General features: G+C 43.2%; 1 protein-coding gene across 1 annotated transcript in view; it reads right to left on the reverse strand.

Annotated features, from left to right (window-relative positions):
• The window catches only part of TRIM33 (tripartite motif containing 33), a gene marked incomplete at its 5' end in the record, with an annotated part of 131,472 nt that extends 116,021 nt beyond the window's left edge, over nt 1-15,451 (reverse strand). The window contains 1 exon segment of the mRNA XM_006149664.3: nt 15,258-15,451. Coding sequence (XP_006149726.2) covers nt 15,258-15,451 — 194 coding nt within the window.

Consider the following 15,451-nt stretch of genomic DNA (forward strand, 5'->3'; position numbering starts at 1 on the left):
AAAAAAAAATAAATATACAATGCAGAGTTAGCCAAGTGGCATGGTGGCTAATGCAGCTGGATCTCACATGGCAGAGTGGAGTCCCAGACCTGGTGGCCTGAAGATCAAAATAGGTGCCTGTGTATGTGTGCCCAAAATCCTAAGAGAAGAATGGATAAGAAGGGGCTATAGCATAGCCATCTCCCCTAGGGGATGATTTCTCACTTGCCCTCTCTCCTTTGTCTCTCTCCTGTTAAGTGCATACACCTCATTGCAGAAACTGGGGGTGGGGGGGGGGCTACAATACAACTGATGAAATAAATTAACAACAGGGTCACCAATAAAGTCAAGGAATTCAAGTGTCAAGGAATTCAAGTCAGCTCCATGGCCTTGTGGTTAAAGCAGCCAGATTCCACATGGCTAACCATGCAGTTTGAGTCCCAGACCAGGTGGCTTGAGAAACAGGCCAGGCATGTGTGCATGCATGCCTAAAATCCCAAAAGAAGGTAAAAATGGAGGAGAATGGACTGTGGTTTGACTATTCCCCATACGAGTGCTTTCTCAGTTCTCACTCTCTCTCTGACCCTCTCTGGGAAGCACATAAGCCCTCTAGGGAAAAAAAAAAAATTTAAATAAAGTCAAGAAGATCTTTTTTTTTTGAGAGGTTTTTGCTATAGGGTGCGTGAGCTCACCAGAAAGACAGAGAGAGAGAGAGAAACAGAAAGTGAGAAATCAGCCCCCAGGAGGGATGGCCACACTGCAATCCCTTCTCCTCCATTCTCCTCTCAGGATCTTGGCACACATGCACACATGCACACACGCCCAGCGTGAGTTTTAAGCCACTGGGTCCAGTACTCAAACTGCAGTCATTTATGTGGGAGTCTAGCGACATAGCCTTTATGCCAACTGCTGGTCCCAAGAATATCATTTTTTGTTTGTTTTTGTCATAGGGCATGTGCACTCAGCAGAGAGAGATGGAGACACACAGAGAAAGACAGAGATGGAAAGTAGAAATCACCCCTGGGTGAATGGCTACCCCACATCCCTTTTCATCCATTCTCCTTCTGAGATTTTCAGCACATGCACATACACACCCGTTGTGATTTTCAAGCCTCCAGGTGCAGGACTCAAACTGCAGTGGGGCTTGTCTAAGTCCAGCGCCTTAACCACCATTCTATCTGCTAGCTCCTCAATGAACTTTTATTACTTTCTTTCATTAAAATCTGTTTATTGGTCTAAATTGTACTTTTGATGGAATATTTTTCCTATGCATGACTTTGTAATATCATACATACATTGGTCATTTGGAATATAATATTTCAGTAAGTCATAGATGTTCCCAATGTTGACATTCCATTATGCAATATCAAAAAATAAAATTGGGCCAGCCAGTGGTATTAAAGCAACTGAATCCCATATGGCCAACTGTGTGATTTTGAGGCAGGAAGAAAGCTAGAAACTAGAACCAGGTAAGGAGGCTGGAGCAACTGCCTATGTGGCTATATAGAAAAAATAATCAAGGCAGAAAATTCAAGGTAATGTAGGTAAGAGATTTTCCAGTGGGGGATGTCTAGCTGATCAAGCCATATTTGATATAGTCAATGAGACTCATCAGTGGACCACAGCCACATGTGATATAGCCAATGGGATGAAAGCAATCAGTGGGCCAACCAAGCCAATAATCAACCAACATAACCCTGGTTAAGGAATTATAAATCCCACAGAAATTAACTACCAGGGTTTTTGAGTCACTCTTCCTCTCTAGTGCTTGGGTCTAGCTCCTACCTCTTTGAGATGTACTTTTCACTTTAAAAAAAAAAAAATTATTAGAATGAAAGGTTGAACATTTTTAAAAAGAATTACTTATTTGTGACCAGCAGTTAGTGTAATGGCTATGTCGCTGGACTCCCATGTAGTCAACTGCGGTTTGTGTCCTGGACCCGGTGGCTTGAAACTCACGCCAGACGCGTGTGTATGAGTGCCCAGGATCCCAAGAGGAGATTGGAGGAGAAGGGACTGCAGTGTGACCATCCTCCCTGGGGGGTGATTTCTCGCTTTCTGTCTCTCTATCTGTCTGTGTGGCAAGTGCACACGCCCTCTGTGTGGCAAAGGCAACCGCCCTATTGGAAAAACCCCCCCAAAAAAAAAAAAAAAAGAATTACTCATTTAATTTTATTTATTATGTTTTAATTAGACAGAGAGAGAAAAGGAAAGTGAGAAAGCAAGCCATTGGGTTTGGGACTAGAACTGTGGTTGACCATGTGGGAGTACAGTGCCTTAACCACCATGTCACCTGCCAGCCCCTGTACTTAATAAAATACCCTTTGCTTTCCCCATCAACATGTTTCATTCAATTCTTTGTCCGAAATACCAAGAACTTGGACATCGTAAAAGCCATCCACAACAGTTTGAGTCCCAGACCCAACAGTTTGAAAAGCATGCTGGGTATACTCAAAATCCCAAGAGATGAATGGAAGAAAAGGGACTTCAGCGTGGCCATACCTCCTAGGGGTACGTTCTATCGTTCCTTCTCCCATGAGTGCACTTCCATGAGTGCACATGCCTCACAGCAACGTCAAACACAAAACACAAACACATTCATCATTATCACTACCAATCCTGTCAGAAGTCTTTAATGTTGATGGGACCAACAGATGGCATAATGATTATGTCACTAGACTCCCATGTAGTTGACCTCAGTTTAAGTCCCAGGCCTGGTGGCTTAAAAATCACACAAGGGGCATGTGCATGTGTGCCCAAAATCCTGAGAGGAGAATAGAGGAGAGGGGATTGTGGCATGGCCATTCCCCTGAGGAGTGATTTCTCACTTTCTGTCTCTCTGTGTCTCTCTCTGTCTCTCTGGCGAATGCAAGCGCCTTATAGCAATAATCTCTCTAAAAATAAAAAAAAAGTCTTCAATGTTAAGAAAACTGACAAGCTCATGGCAACAGATACAAGTTTTCCAAAACCCCCATTTTCATTACAAGCTCTATTTTTATCACTGGCGACATATAATGTCAATTGTTTTCCTGAAAGCAACAGCTCGATTCATTCATATCTGAGAAAATGGCTGCCAAATACCCATGCTTAAAAGCTATAGTTTGTCGATCATTCTTTCACGTAAAATTATTTGTCATGATTAAGAAAAGTAACCAATTCAGCTTGGAACCCAAACAACTGGATGAGTACTTTTCTTCTAAGCATTTCTGTTCTACAGCAGAAGCACTTTACGCATATTTTCCATTTCATCACACAGAACATTAAGAATCAAAAATCAATAAAATAATTTCTCACTGTTTCATCAAGGACAGTGAGTGAAATAGGCAAAGTTCTTTTGTTGTTATATTACCTCTATGTTTGTGGCACTAATGATCTGGAGCCACTATTCCTAACTCATGCCAAAGTGACAGCTTTACCCATCATTGCTTTTGCACCATTAATATGAATGTCAGTACAATGAATAATCTAAATAATGAATTAATTTAATTTTGAAAAGTTTTAACCTGCAAAGTTCTAAGGGATACCACCATACCCACCACTACTATCATCCTCACCCCTAGCAACCTCACATTCTGTGGGCCACCCTTTAGGGAAACACCACTTTAAGGTATGTGGAGAGCAGCTAATCTGAAAACATGTGGCCTATAGACACATGCAGATATGCAATTCCATAAGCTACTCTAGCAGGGCTACTGAGAAACATTTACATACAAAAGCAGTACCTGCCTTTGTCAATGATTGTCTTCCTATTATTATTAATACCCAATACTTCAATACTGCCCAGCATCAGGCTAAAAAAAGTCATAAACGTTTATCAAATTGTTCCCCAAAAAAATCAGAGAAATTACATGGCGCCAGTCATTTTCACATCCTCAAATAATTTACATCCAAAAACAACTGGCTATACATTCCAATTTCTCCTCCCTTATTCTCTTTGCATTCTGCTTCCTTCTTCCCCACTCCTTTTACATCCCATTTCCCCCTTCCCCCATTCTCTACCCTTTAAAAGAATAAACCTGAAGCTGGTCCTGGTTGCAACTTCTCCATCAAAGAAGCTGTGCCCACCAAATCCTTGCTTTTCTATACTTGTGTGTCTTTGTGTGTTTTATTATTACGTCTATTTCTAATCCACAGCCTTCTCCACTCAGGAAAACGTGTTCATGCTGAGTTGGTCCTGGCAAACGTATTCTAAACTTAGGATTCACTGAGAAGAGTATTATGAAGAAATAAAAAGGAATTGGATGTCCCTATCTAGAATTGTTGATGTACAGACACTAGACATGATAAAACCTTAGACTTGAACATTCACTTACAAGTTTTACATTACAAGTTTTAAGTAGCCAGAGAGATAAAGAACACAAATGACTTTATTAGACATGATACATATTGGTCTATGTTGGAAAAACCTAGAGGAAACAGCAGTAATTTATCCTCTTGCCTCTTTTTCCTGTTTACTGTGAAACAGAAGTAAATTGTAGATTATTATTTCAGTCCTAAGTATACTTTACAATGTACTCATTTAACCCAAATAATAACACTATAAGATAGGTATAATTATTACTCTCGATTTACTGATGTTAAGTAACTTATCTATGGTCATTCAAGTAGTAAATGATACAGCTCAAAAGGGAATTCAAATTCAGGTAGTCCGACTCCTGAAAGGTATGCTTAAGCAACCATGACGCTACAAACTAAAAAGTGTTCTGGCTTTTTTGACACATCTTTAAGGACTGGTTGCTGGTGTGGTATTCCACTATCACTTAAAAACTCAAACTTGTTTCTGTCAAATAGAACATTAGAGAAAGTGAGGCCTAAAAAAGACTCCAAAACAGACAAGCCACAGAGTGGCAAGTACTGTCATACAGCACATTTGTGGGGTCTTCAAAAAGTTCATGGAAAATATATATTATGAAAATAACTATAGATTTCTCTCTTTCTTGGAGGGGGATTGTGGAGGAGACAGGCACCAAAATAAACTTATCCTGGGTCATCAGGTAGCACAGAGGTTAAGAAAGCTAGACCCCACATGCTCAACTGTATGGCTGAAGTCTCAGAGCCAGTGGTTTAAAAAATACACTGGGCATGTGTATATGCATGCCCTAAATCCCAAAAGGAGAAGGAAATGAAGAGTGACCATCCCCCTGGGGGTGATTTCTTTCTTTTCTTTCTCTCTGCCCTCTCTCTCTCTCCCTTTCCAGGGCAAGCACATGTGCTCTATAGCAAAAAATAAATAAATAAACTCATCTTTTTTTTTTTTAATTGCCAGAAGGGACATGGGTTAACCAAATAGAGAGACAGTCAGAGACAGAGATTGGGGTGGGTAAGGCATCCCAATGGGGCATGGTCACACTACAATCTCTTCTCCTCCATTTCCAACCTGTTGCGATTTGGGGCACACACACATGCCCAGGTGGTTTTCAAGCTGCCAGGGCCAGGATTCAAACCATGATCAGCCATGCGGAATCTAGCTACATGTGGGATTAGGCTACATTATACATTTTATACATGAACTTACACATGTTTCCAAAGACTTTCTACTTTTAATTAATTATTTCTTCAGTCCACCACCAAGCTCAGCCAGTCCAGACCATGGTCATGAGCATCTTACATGGTCAGGGAGATCTCAAGGGCAAAAACACAAGACCTCCTATGTGAGTCCAGTTACATTACCACTGTACCACCATGTAGACTCTTTCCATAAACTTTCTGAAGTTCCTTAGAATATTCCTGGGGTAAGAACTTTAAGCAGAAAGCTCACCATGGTCTGTGATAGAGACAAAACACCACAAAGAGGTACTTACTCTTGGTGCTAAATCCAGAGTCCATCCTTCCTACTTACCACATGACTAGAGTCTCAGATTTGGCACAGTAAGTTAAAAAATTCAGGAATAGAATCATTTTTTCATATTGATTCTTCCATCACTCCCCACAAACTGTAAGAACATTAAACAGGGGGCCAGCAGGTGGTATGGTAGTTGAGGGCACTAGACTCCCACATGGCCAGGTCCCGGACCTGGTAGCTTGCTTTTCTCACTTTCTCTTTCTCTCTCTCTCATCAAATTAAAAATAAAATTTTTAAAAATAACTCTTTAAAATAAAAAAAAGAAATATTAAATAGGCCCATCTGGCCAACTGTGGTTCTAGTCCCAGACCCAGAGACTTGAAACTGATACTGGATGCATGTGCATGCTGCCCCAATTTTTTGTATTTATTTATTTATTTAGCTATAGGGCGCATGCACTCACCAGAAAGACAGAGAGAAACAGAGAGACAGAAAGTGAGAAATCACCCTCCAGGGGGAATGGCCACGCCGCAATCCCTTCTCCTCCATTCTCCTCTTGTGATCTTGTGCATGCACACACACGCGGCCGGCGTGAGTTTAAGCCACCAGGTCCGGGACTTGAACCATGGTCAACTACATGGGAGTCCAGCGACATAGCCATTATACCAACTGCTGGTCCCAACTGCTCAAAATTTTGAGAGGAGAATGGAGAAGGGACTGCTATATGATATCCTCACTGGGAGATGTTTTCTCATTTTCACTCTCTCCCTCGAGTGCACATGCCCTATGGCAAAAACGTGGGGGAGGAGGAAATTCAACAAATATTAGCTAGTTTTTTACTCTGATATTCTAACTGTTTCAATAATAAACATGTCAAATTTTCTCCTCAAAATATTTAAATACTATTTTTTGAAGTGTGGTAGGAACTACCTGTATCAGAATCATATGAGGTACCTGTTTAAAACTGCAGATACTTGGAGTCATCCCCAAATCTACTGAATAAACCTCTGAACAAATTCTCAAATTAGCATTTTAATAAGCCCTCCAGGTGATTCTTATTCATTCAGAAACTATTTATTGAACATTCATTCTACAGTATTCTAGTGGGAAATGAGTAAACAAAAATAAACACTGAATTTTGGCTGTGGCAAGAAGGAAGAAAGATGATATGTCAGAAAATAAAGGACTACTGGGACCAACAGTTAGCGTAATGGCTATGTCGCTGGACTCCCTCGTAGTTGACCGTGGTTCGCGTCCCGGACCCAGTGGGTTAAACTCACGCCGGGCGCGTGTGCGTGCATGCCCAAGATTCCGGGAGGAGAATGGAGGAGAAGGGATTGTGGCGTGGCCATCCCCCCGGGGGGTGATTTCTCGCTTTCTATCTCTCTGTCTCTGTCTTTCTGGCGAGTGCACGCACCCTATAGCAAAAACCTCTCTTAAAAAAAAAAAAAAAAGAAAAGAAAGTAAAGGACTACTTTAAAACAAGCAGGGGGTTGTAGGATGGTGCAGCAGTAAAAATAATGTTCTGCAAGACTGATTCGCATAGGAAGGCTCCTGGCTCCCTTCTGGACCCTCCCCAAGTACACTGGGTATACGCGTGTGTGCCCATGATCCAGTGCTGCCTGAGGGAGTGGGTCACATCAAAACAATAAGGTGCCGCCTCTCTTTTTCTCAGTCTCTCTTACTCACGGAGTGAATGAATGTAGTAGTTGGGGAAAAAAAAAACTTTCTGAATAGACAATATTTGAACTGTCCAGCCTTCAACTCAAGAGCAGTAGTTCTTGGACCAGCAAGTGGCATGGTGGCTAAGATGCTGGGTTCCTACATGGCCAACGTAGTTTGAGTCCCAGACTTGGCACTTGAAAATCACACCAGGCACAAGTGCATGAATGTCCAAAATCATGAGGAGAATGGATGGGAGGGGTCTACAGCATGGCCATCTCAGCTCAGAGGTGAGTTTTCACTTTCCCTATCACTGTCTCTCTCTGTCTCCCAAGCACACACACCCTATGACAAAAACCTAGGAAACAAAACAAAAACTAAGTCCTTCCCACACTTACATGTGCATCAAAATCACCTGGCGGACCTTAAAAACGGATAGGTGGTTGGAAGATCTGAAGTGGGACCCAAGAATATGCATTTCTACCAAGTTCACAGATGATGATGCTACTAGTCCAGGAATCATACTTTACATATATATATATATTTTAAAGAATTATTTTATTTATTCATTCATTTATTTTAATTTGACGAGAGAGAGAAAGTGGGAAAGCAAGCCACCAAGTCTGGGACTCTAACTGTAGTTGGCCATGTGGGAGGGTCCAGCGCCTTAACCAGCACACCACCTGCTGGTCCCCCAGGAACCACACTTTAAAGATTACTGGGTCATCAGAAAAATCATGACATATTTTTCCATGTTTTTCTATGCAAAAAAATGTGTCATGACCTTTCTGACAACCCAATATAAATGTAGAAGGAAAACCAGAGTGCAAAAAATAAGTGTTAGTAAGAGAAGAGAGGGGCCAGCAGGTGGCATGGTGATTAAAGTGCTAAATTCCCACCTGACTGACCGTGGTTCAAGCCCAGACCTGATGACTTGCTTTCTCACTTTCTCTCTCTCTCTCTCTGGTAAGTAAGTGTTCCCTATAGCAAATTAAAAATAATAATGATAATGACAAATTAAAAAATAATTATTTTCAAAAAAAGAAAAGAGGGCCAGCAGGTGGCATGGTGGTTAAGGTGCTGGACTCACTCCCACATGGCTGACCACAGTTCAAGTCCCAGACCTGGCAGCTTGCTTTCTCACTTTTTCTCCTCCCCCCATCTCTCTGGTAAGCGCACATGCCCTACAGCAAATTTAAATAATAATAATAATAATTAATAAAATAAATTAATTCTTAAAAACAAAAGAGAGAAGAGGGACCAGCAGTTAGCATAATGGTTATGTCACTGAACTCCCATGTAGTCGACCACGGTTTGAGTCCCGGACCCACTGGCTTAAACTCACGCTGGGCGCGTGTGCGTGTGTGCCCAAGATCCCAAGAGGAGACTGGAGGAGAAGGGATTGCGGCGTGGCCATCCCCCCTTGGGGGGTCATTTCTCACTTCTGTCTCTCTGTTTCTGTCTCTCTGGTGAGCGCACATGCCCTGTAGCTAAAACCTCTCCCCCCCCAAAAAAAAAAGAGAGAGGAGAAAAAAAGGCCAGTTATCACTAATTCAGAACTACTTAAGAACAATGGTTCTCTCCAGACCAGAGTATATAAAATCATAAGTTGTTCAGTTACACCTTGCATTTCTTAAGCATTTCAGTTAAAAAGCACATTTTTACATCCATTATTTAATCTGACAAAGATAAAAGTGAACAATTAGCTACATTTTAGAGATTAAAAAAAACTAAGAAATAGTCACAGTTAAGAGGCAGAACTGGGAACCAGCAGTTAGTGTAATGGCTATGTCGCTGGACTCCCATGTAGTCGACCGCGGTTCCCATCCCAGACCCGGTGGTTTAAAACTCACGCCGGGCGCGTGTGTGTGTGCGCGCGCGTACAAGATCCCGAAAGAAGAATGGAGGAGAAGGAATTGCAGCGTGACCATCCCCCCGAGGAGTGATTTCTCGCTTTCTGTCTCTATGTCTCTCTCTCTGTCTGGCGAGCGCACGTGCCCTATAGTGAAAAAAAAAAATCTCTCCAAAAAAAAAAAAAAAAACAAAGAGGCAGAACTAGCATCTCTAGCTCCATATCCAGTGTTATTTCCAGCACAGCTCCCTCTTTTTAAAAAAAGCAAAACAGGGCCACCAGGTGGCATAATGGTTAAGGCAGCTAGACCCACTTGGTCAAGAGTGTGGTTCAAGTCCTGGATCCAGTGGCTTGAAAAACACACTGGGTGCATGTGCATGCATGCCCCATTCCTGAGAAAATGGAGAAGTGACTGCAGAATGGTCATCCCCCCAGGAGGTGCTTTCTCACCAAGCCCCACCCGTCAACTCGCTCTCTGTCCAAAGTATAAGCATATGCACTCCATAGTAAATTTAAAATAAATAAATAAATAAATAAATAAATAAATAAATGAAAGGCAAGACGAAGGAAACATATGGGTTATTCATGGAATGAATGAATACTAACAAATTATGTTCTAGACTATAAAATGTAGCAGATTCCAGACTCAATTTGTTTTAAATCCTGATTAGAAAACATTACTTAAAACTGACAGTATTTAGTGTCTTTCACTTATTTCTCCTAGTTCAAAAACAAAGCGAGGGGATACCAGCAGGTGGCGTGGTGGTTAAGGCGCTGGACACTCCCACATGGCCAACCATAATTTGAATCCCAGACCTGGTGGCTTGCTTTCTCACTTTCCCTCTCCGTCTCTCTCTCTCTCTCTCTCTGTATGTCTCTCTCTGGTCAAATTAAAAAATAAATGAATGGATGAACAAAATAAAAAAAAAAAAGCGAGTGAATTTACAGATTATTTTTCTTTCCCGCATAAATTTCAGAGGCAATTTTATAACCTCAGTCACTCTGCCACCTCAGTCAGACATAATCTGTATCTCTGGCTTCCTCTAAATCTCTCACATAAACCCATGTCCAGGAAGGAACACTGAATCCCATGCATCTTACTATGTTCATGGAGCCATAAGTAGCTATCCTCCATATATCCATTATCACTTATTATCTCCTCTATTAACCAAAACTTCATTTTTTTAAGTTTATTTCTTCCTTGAATGAGAAACAGAGACAGACAGACAGATATATAAAGAGTGAGAAAGAGGAGAGGCTTCATATACAGAGAAAGAGAATGATAGTGATGGTGAAGACACTGGACTTCCACATGGTCGATCGTGGTTCAAGTACCGGATGGGGTAGCTTGCTTTTTCATGTTCTCTCTCTCTCCTCTTATGAGCACACGTGTCCTACAGCAAAGTTTTAAAAAATAATAAAAATTTTTTAAAGTATTAAAATAAAAATTAAAAAATAAAAGAGAATGAGAAGGTCAGGCTGATGGCCTGTGGGAGCTGAATCCCACAAGACTGACCATATGGTTCAAATCCCAGCCCCAGGAGAAAATACACCAAGTGCCTATGCATGCATGCCCCAAATTGCAACAAGGTGGAGATATGGAGTAGAAAGGACTGTGGGGTAACCATGCTCCTTAGGGTCAGGGGGTGTCTTCCCCCTCTCTGGCAAGCACACATACCCTCTGAAAAATGAAAAAAGTAAGAGAGAGAGAGACAACACCCCCAACAAGTAGTGATGCCTAGACCAACCCTCAGCTTCAGTTGGGTTAACAGCTCATTATCACATATGTTAATGTTTCTGCACTGAAATACATGAATATCATACAAATGGGATAAACAGACAATAGCTTTCTACAATTCAGGGTGAGTGTCAACCCTTGATCATGGAGCAGACACAGCATGTATACTCAAGGTCTCTGGAATTAGAGCCAGAACTTCTCCATGTAGATCATGCTCACTGCATTTTATTGCAGTACCACCACCTGGTCCCCAAAAACCTTATTTTTTTTAATTGCCAGAGGGTGCATGTGTGCAAGAGTTAGAGAGAGAGAGAGAAATATAAAGCACCCCCAACAGGGCATGGTCATGCCACAATCCTCCTTTCTCAGTTCTCCCCTTCCATTTGGATTTTGGACACACACACACACACACACACACATATGCACGGAGCATGTTTTTCCAGCCAGGATTAGGATTCGAGCCATAGTAGGTGATGTGAGATCTAGTTCCATTAACCACTGAGCTACAGGGTCAGCCCGAAATCTTATTCTTAACATACAACTCTGAACCTCATGTCCCAATACTTCTTCAAACCCAATATATTCAAAACTGAAATCATTATAGCCTCCCTCCCTCCACCACACACACACTGCTTCTGGGCCTGAATTTCTGATTTGCATTAATAGCAGTACCACTCAACAAACAAGAAATCTGGAATTCAGCCTGCATGCCAGTCACCCCAATGCCAAACACAACATCCCCTCCACTTCCATTCTCATGGCCACTTACAATTAGTTACTACTTACAATAAACTAGCTGCCATGTTAGTAACTGCCATGTACTAGTCATTTCACACATTTTTATCTCACTTCATTCTCAATACCCTATGAGTATGTATTTTTGTTCTTGTTCACAAATGAGAAAACTGAAGCTGAGATCTGTCCAAGTCTTAAGTAGGAAATGGCAAAGCAGACATTCAAACTCAATAATGTATTTCAGAAAGTCTTTACTGTTCTTCCACATCAAAATGCTTCTTTCTGTAACACCTGCTATCAGTCCTTTACAAACCCACTCCAAATATAATTTCTCTCTTAGATTACTGCCATGATTCTCCTACCTGGTCTTCCTGCCTCCAGCCTTTCCTTCTCTCATCCACATACCAAGTGATCTTTTTGGATTACAAATCCAATTCTTTTATCCTCTTCTACTAAAGCCATTCAGAAACGCCCTTTAGGCCAGTGTGTAGAATAACTCTACAGGATAAAAATCCCAAGCACTTTAGTTCAGGTTCACAATCATTATCTGCAGTTCTGAAACTCAAAACCTTTGAAAAATTTAGTTTTTTCTTATGTTTGCAACAAAACCCACAGCAAATTTCAGGAGGCTATCAATTGTCTATTTATCCAATTAGCTTATTCACGTGTTTCAATGCAGCAACATCATGTTTGATAATGAACCACTGCCCAGACCGGGCTAGAGTATTCGCATAAGATATCGCATCAGGAAAAATTCCAAAATATTCTGAAATCCAAAACACATCTGTTTTGGGGACCAGCAGATGGCATGGCGGTTACATAGCTGGACTCCCATATGGTCGATGGTGATTCAAGTCCTGGACCTGGTGGCTTAAAACTCACACCGGATGCATGTGCATGCACACCCAAGATCTTGAGAGAAGAAAGGGGGAGAAGGGATTGTAGCTATCCCCTCCTGAGAAGTCGGGGTTGGTGGGGGTGGGGTGGGGGATGGGATTTCCACTTTCCCTCTCACTGTGTCTCTCTGTCTCTCTCCCTCTCTGGGGAGCACGCACACTCTAAGGCAAAAACCGCTTTAAAAAAACTATTCTCGGGAACCAGCAGTTAGCGTAATGGCTATGTTGCTGGACTCCCACATAGTCAACCGCGGTTCGAGTCCCGGACCCGGTGGCTTAAAACTCATGCCGGGGGGAACCAGCAGTTAGCGTAATGGCTATGTTGCTGGACTCCCACATAGTCAACCGCGGTTCGAGTCCCGGACCCGGTGGCTTAAAACTCATGCCGGGGGGAACCAGCAGTTAGCGTAATGGCTATGTTGCTGGACTCCCACATAGTCAACCGCGGTTCGAGTCCCGGACCCGGTGGCTTAAAACTCATGCCGGGGGGAACCAGCAGTTAGCGTAATGGCTATGTCGCTGGACTCCCACGTAGTCGACCGCGGTTCACGTCCCGGACCGGGTGGCTTAAAACTCACGCCGGGCGCGTGTGCGTACGTGCCCAAGATCCCGAGAGGAGAATGGAGGAGAAGGGATTGCGGCGTGACCATCCCCCCTGGGGGGTGATTTCTCGCTTTCTGTCTCTATGTCTCTCTCTGTCTGTCTGGCGAGCGCACGCGCCCTATAGCGAAAAAACCTCTCCAAAAAAAAAACTATTCTCAACAGTCACAGAAAACGTCAGTGTGGACCTCTTACTTATTCAGCCCATCAATCCAATTTAATTTCCAACTCACTTTAAACATCTTTTAGTTCCAGGGATGTATAAGGTACCCTGGGCCCAGAGTATTTTTCAACCACAGTGGAGCAAAAAATGGCTTCCCTGGTGAGCCACACTGGCACAGCGGTAATTTAACACCCTGTGCTGTTGAAGGCACATGGGAAGGTCCCAGCTTCATATTCTGAAGTTTCCTTGTGCACCCTGGAGGCAAATGTATACCTGTTCCAGTGATCCTGGCTGGCTGAAGCTAAGGGAGAACTACAGAGTGAAGATCCTGTTGGGTGCCACCTATCACCTTCAAAGTATTTTTTCTCTCAACTCTCGTGGAAGAAATAAACTTAAAAAAAAAAAAACTGCTTCTCTCAACTCTTCTTTGGCTGTGCTACAAATTTAATTAACATAAAACTGATTAACAGGAGAAAAGACATACTTGATTATATATATAGGCACAGGAATCCCACAAAATATGAAAGGGTTAAATGACATTTATATAACATCTTGAACTACAGAAATGAGGGGCATGTTTTTTCTTGGAGGCTGTGACAGAAGTAATGGGAGGATAAACAGAGAAAAGGTACAGTGAATAAAAGTTGTCTTGTTACAAAAAGTTTTTCAGGTAATAATAACACTTGTCTCTTGAGCAGCCATCAGAAGAATAGGTGATGCAGTCTGGCTGTGTTGTCAAGCTCCAGTCTCTCCTACATCCAAGTCAATCTTCCCTTTATTGATAAAATTCCCACGGAGAGGATCCATGACACTGGGGTTTCTTTTGGAGGACTTATCTTTAAGCAAATAAGGGGAGCTCTGAGAAAGCCTCTGCATCTGCTGTTCCTTCCCCAAGTGTCTTCGGTTCAAAGTAACCAGCATGCAAAATCTCCTATTTTGGGGTGGTATTTATGAACTCCTTCACAACCCAGTGAGGTACCCACACTTTAAGAAACCTGCTCAAGGATTTCTGTTTAGTTTCCCTAACCATCCCTCCACTCTGGATGACCACTGAACCAAGTACACTACTGCACTGCAAGTATACTTGTTTCCCTAGGAGACAATGAATGAGGTCGTCCATGAGTATTTATTCAATCCCAGCACAGAGCCCAGAATACTAGGGGCTAGTACAACAAACTGCAACAATTTCATGTCCAGCCCTCCCTAATTCCCAGTTCTCTTCCATGTTCATTTCTCGTTCATGTGCAAACGTTAAGATTTTCCACCACTAACGGCCCCTAACAGCTACTCTCACTTCCCTAGTTCCTCCTTCCCAATATCATCCTTAAATTCTTATTTTCTACCAGGCGCCTGGTCTTGGACCCAAACTCTCCAGTGCCTCTGGCACCTCCACTTAACCTGTGGTCCTTTCTCCTAACCGTGAACAGGCCGAGTCCCTTCCTCCAGAGCAATCCATCTCCACAGTCCTTACCTCTTACCTGCCTCCTCCACACCTCTCCTGGCCAGGCTTCTTCCACCGAAAACGCTTATTACACCGGTTTCTCATATCCCCTCTTCTCTCGCCCCCCCGCGTCCACCGGCTCCAGAACCGGCGTTTAGCCGGTATCCGCACATCACAAACCTCTCTTGAAGCCAGCGTCCCCTCCCCCAATCTCTCGCAGCTGGCACCCCTCCCCTTCACCCTCTCCATAGCTCTCGCTGAACGGCTTCTCCGGAAACTGTCCCAGGGGCTGTGTCTTTCACCTCGTAGACCCCGCAGGGTCGTGCCAGTCGGAGCAGCCCCAGGCCCAGCACCTCCTGAGCTCCGCAGATCCCCTGCGGCCCAGACGTCGGACAGGCCTCCGGCTCACCTTGCTGGATGTCGCCGTTGCTGCCCCCAGGGATGGGCACGCTGAGCTGGCGCTCCGGCTCGGGCAGGCAGCGCAGGCAGAAGGAGTGAAGACAGGGCAGCAGCTTGGGCTCCGCCTCACGCCGGCTCTGCAAGCTCTGCTGACACACGGCGCAGGTGTCCAGGAGCGAGGCTGGCGGTCCAGGAGGCGGCCCC

The sequence above is a fragment of the Tupaia chinensis genome, unplaced genomic scaffold (assembly GCF_000334495.1).
Source record: "Tupaia chinensis unplaced genomic scaffold, TupChi_1.0 Scaffold000270_2, whole genome shotgun sequence".
In the NCBI taxonomy this organism is placed as follows: Eukaryota; Metazoa; Chordata; class Mammalia; order Scandentia; family Tupaiidae; genus Tupaia; species Tupaia belangeri.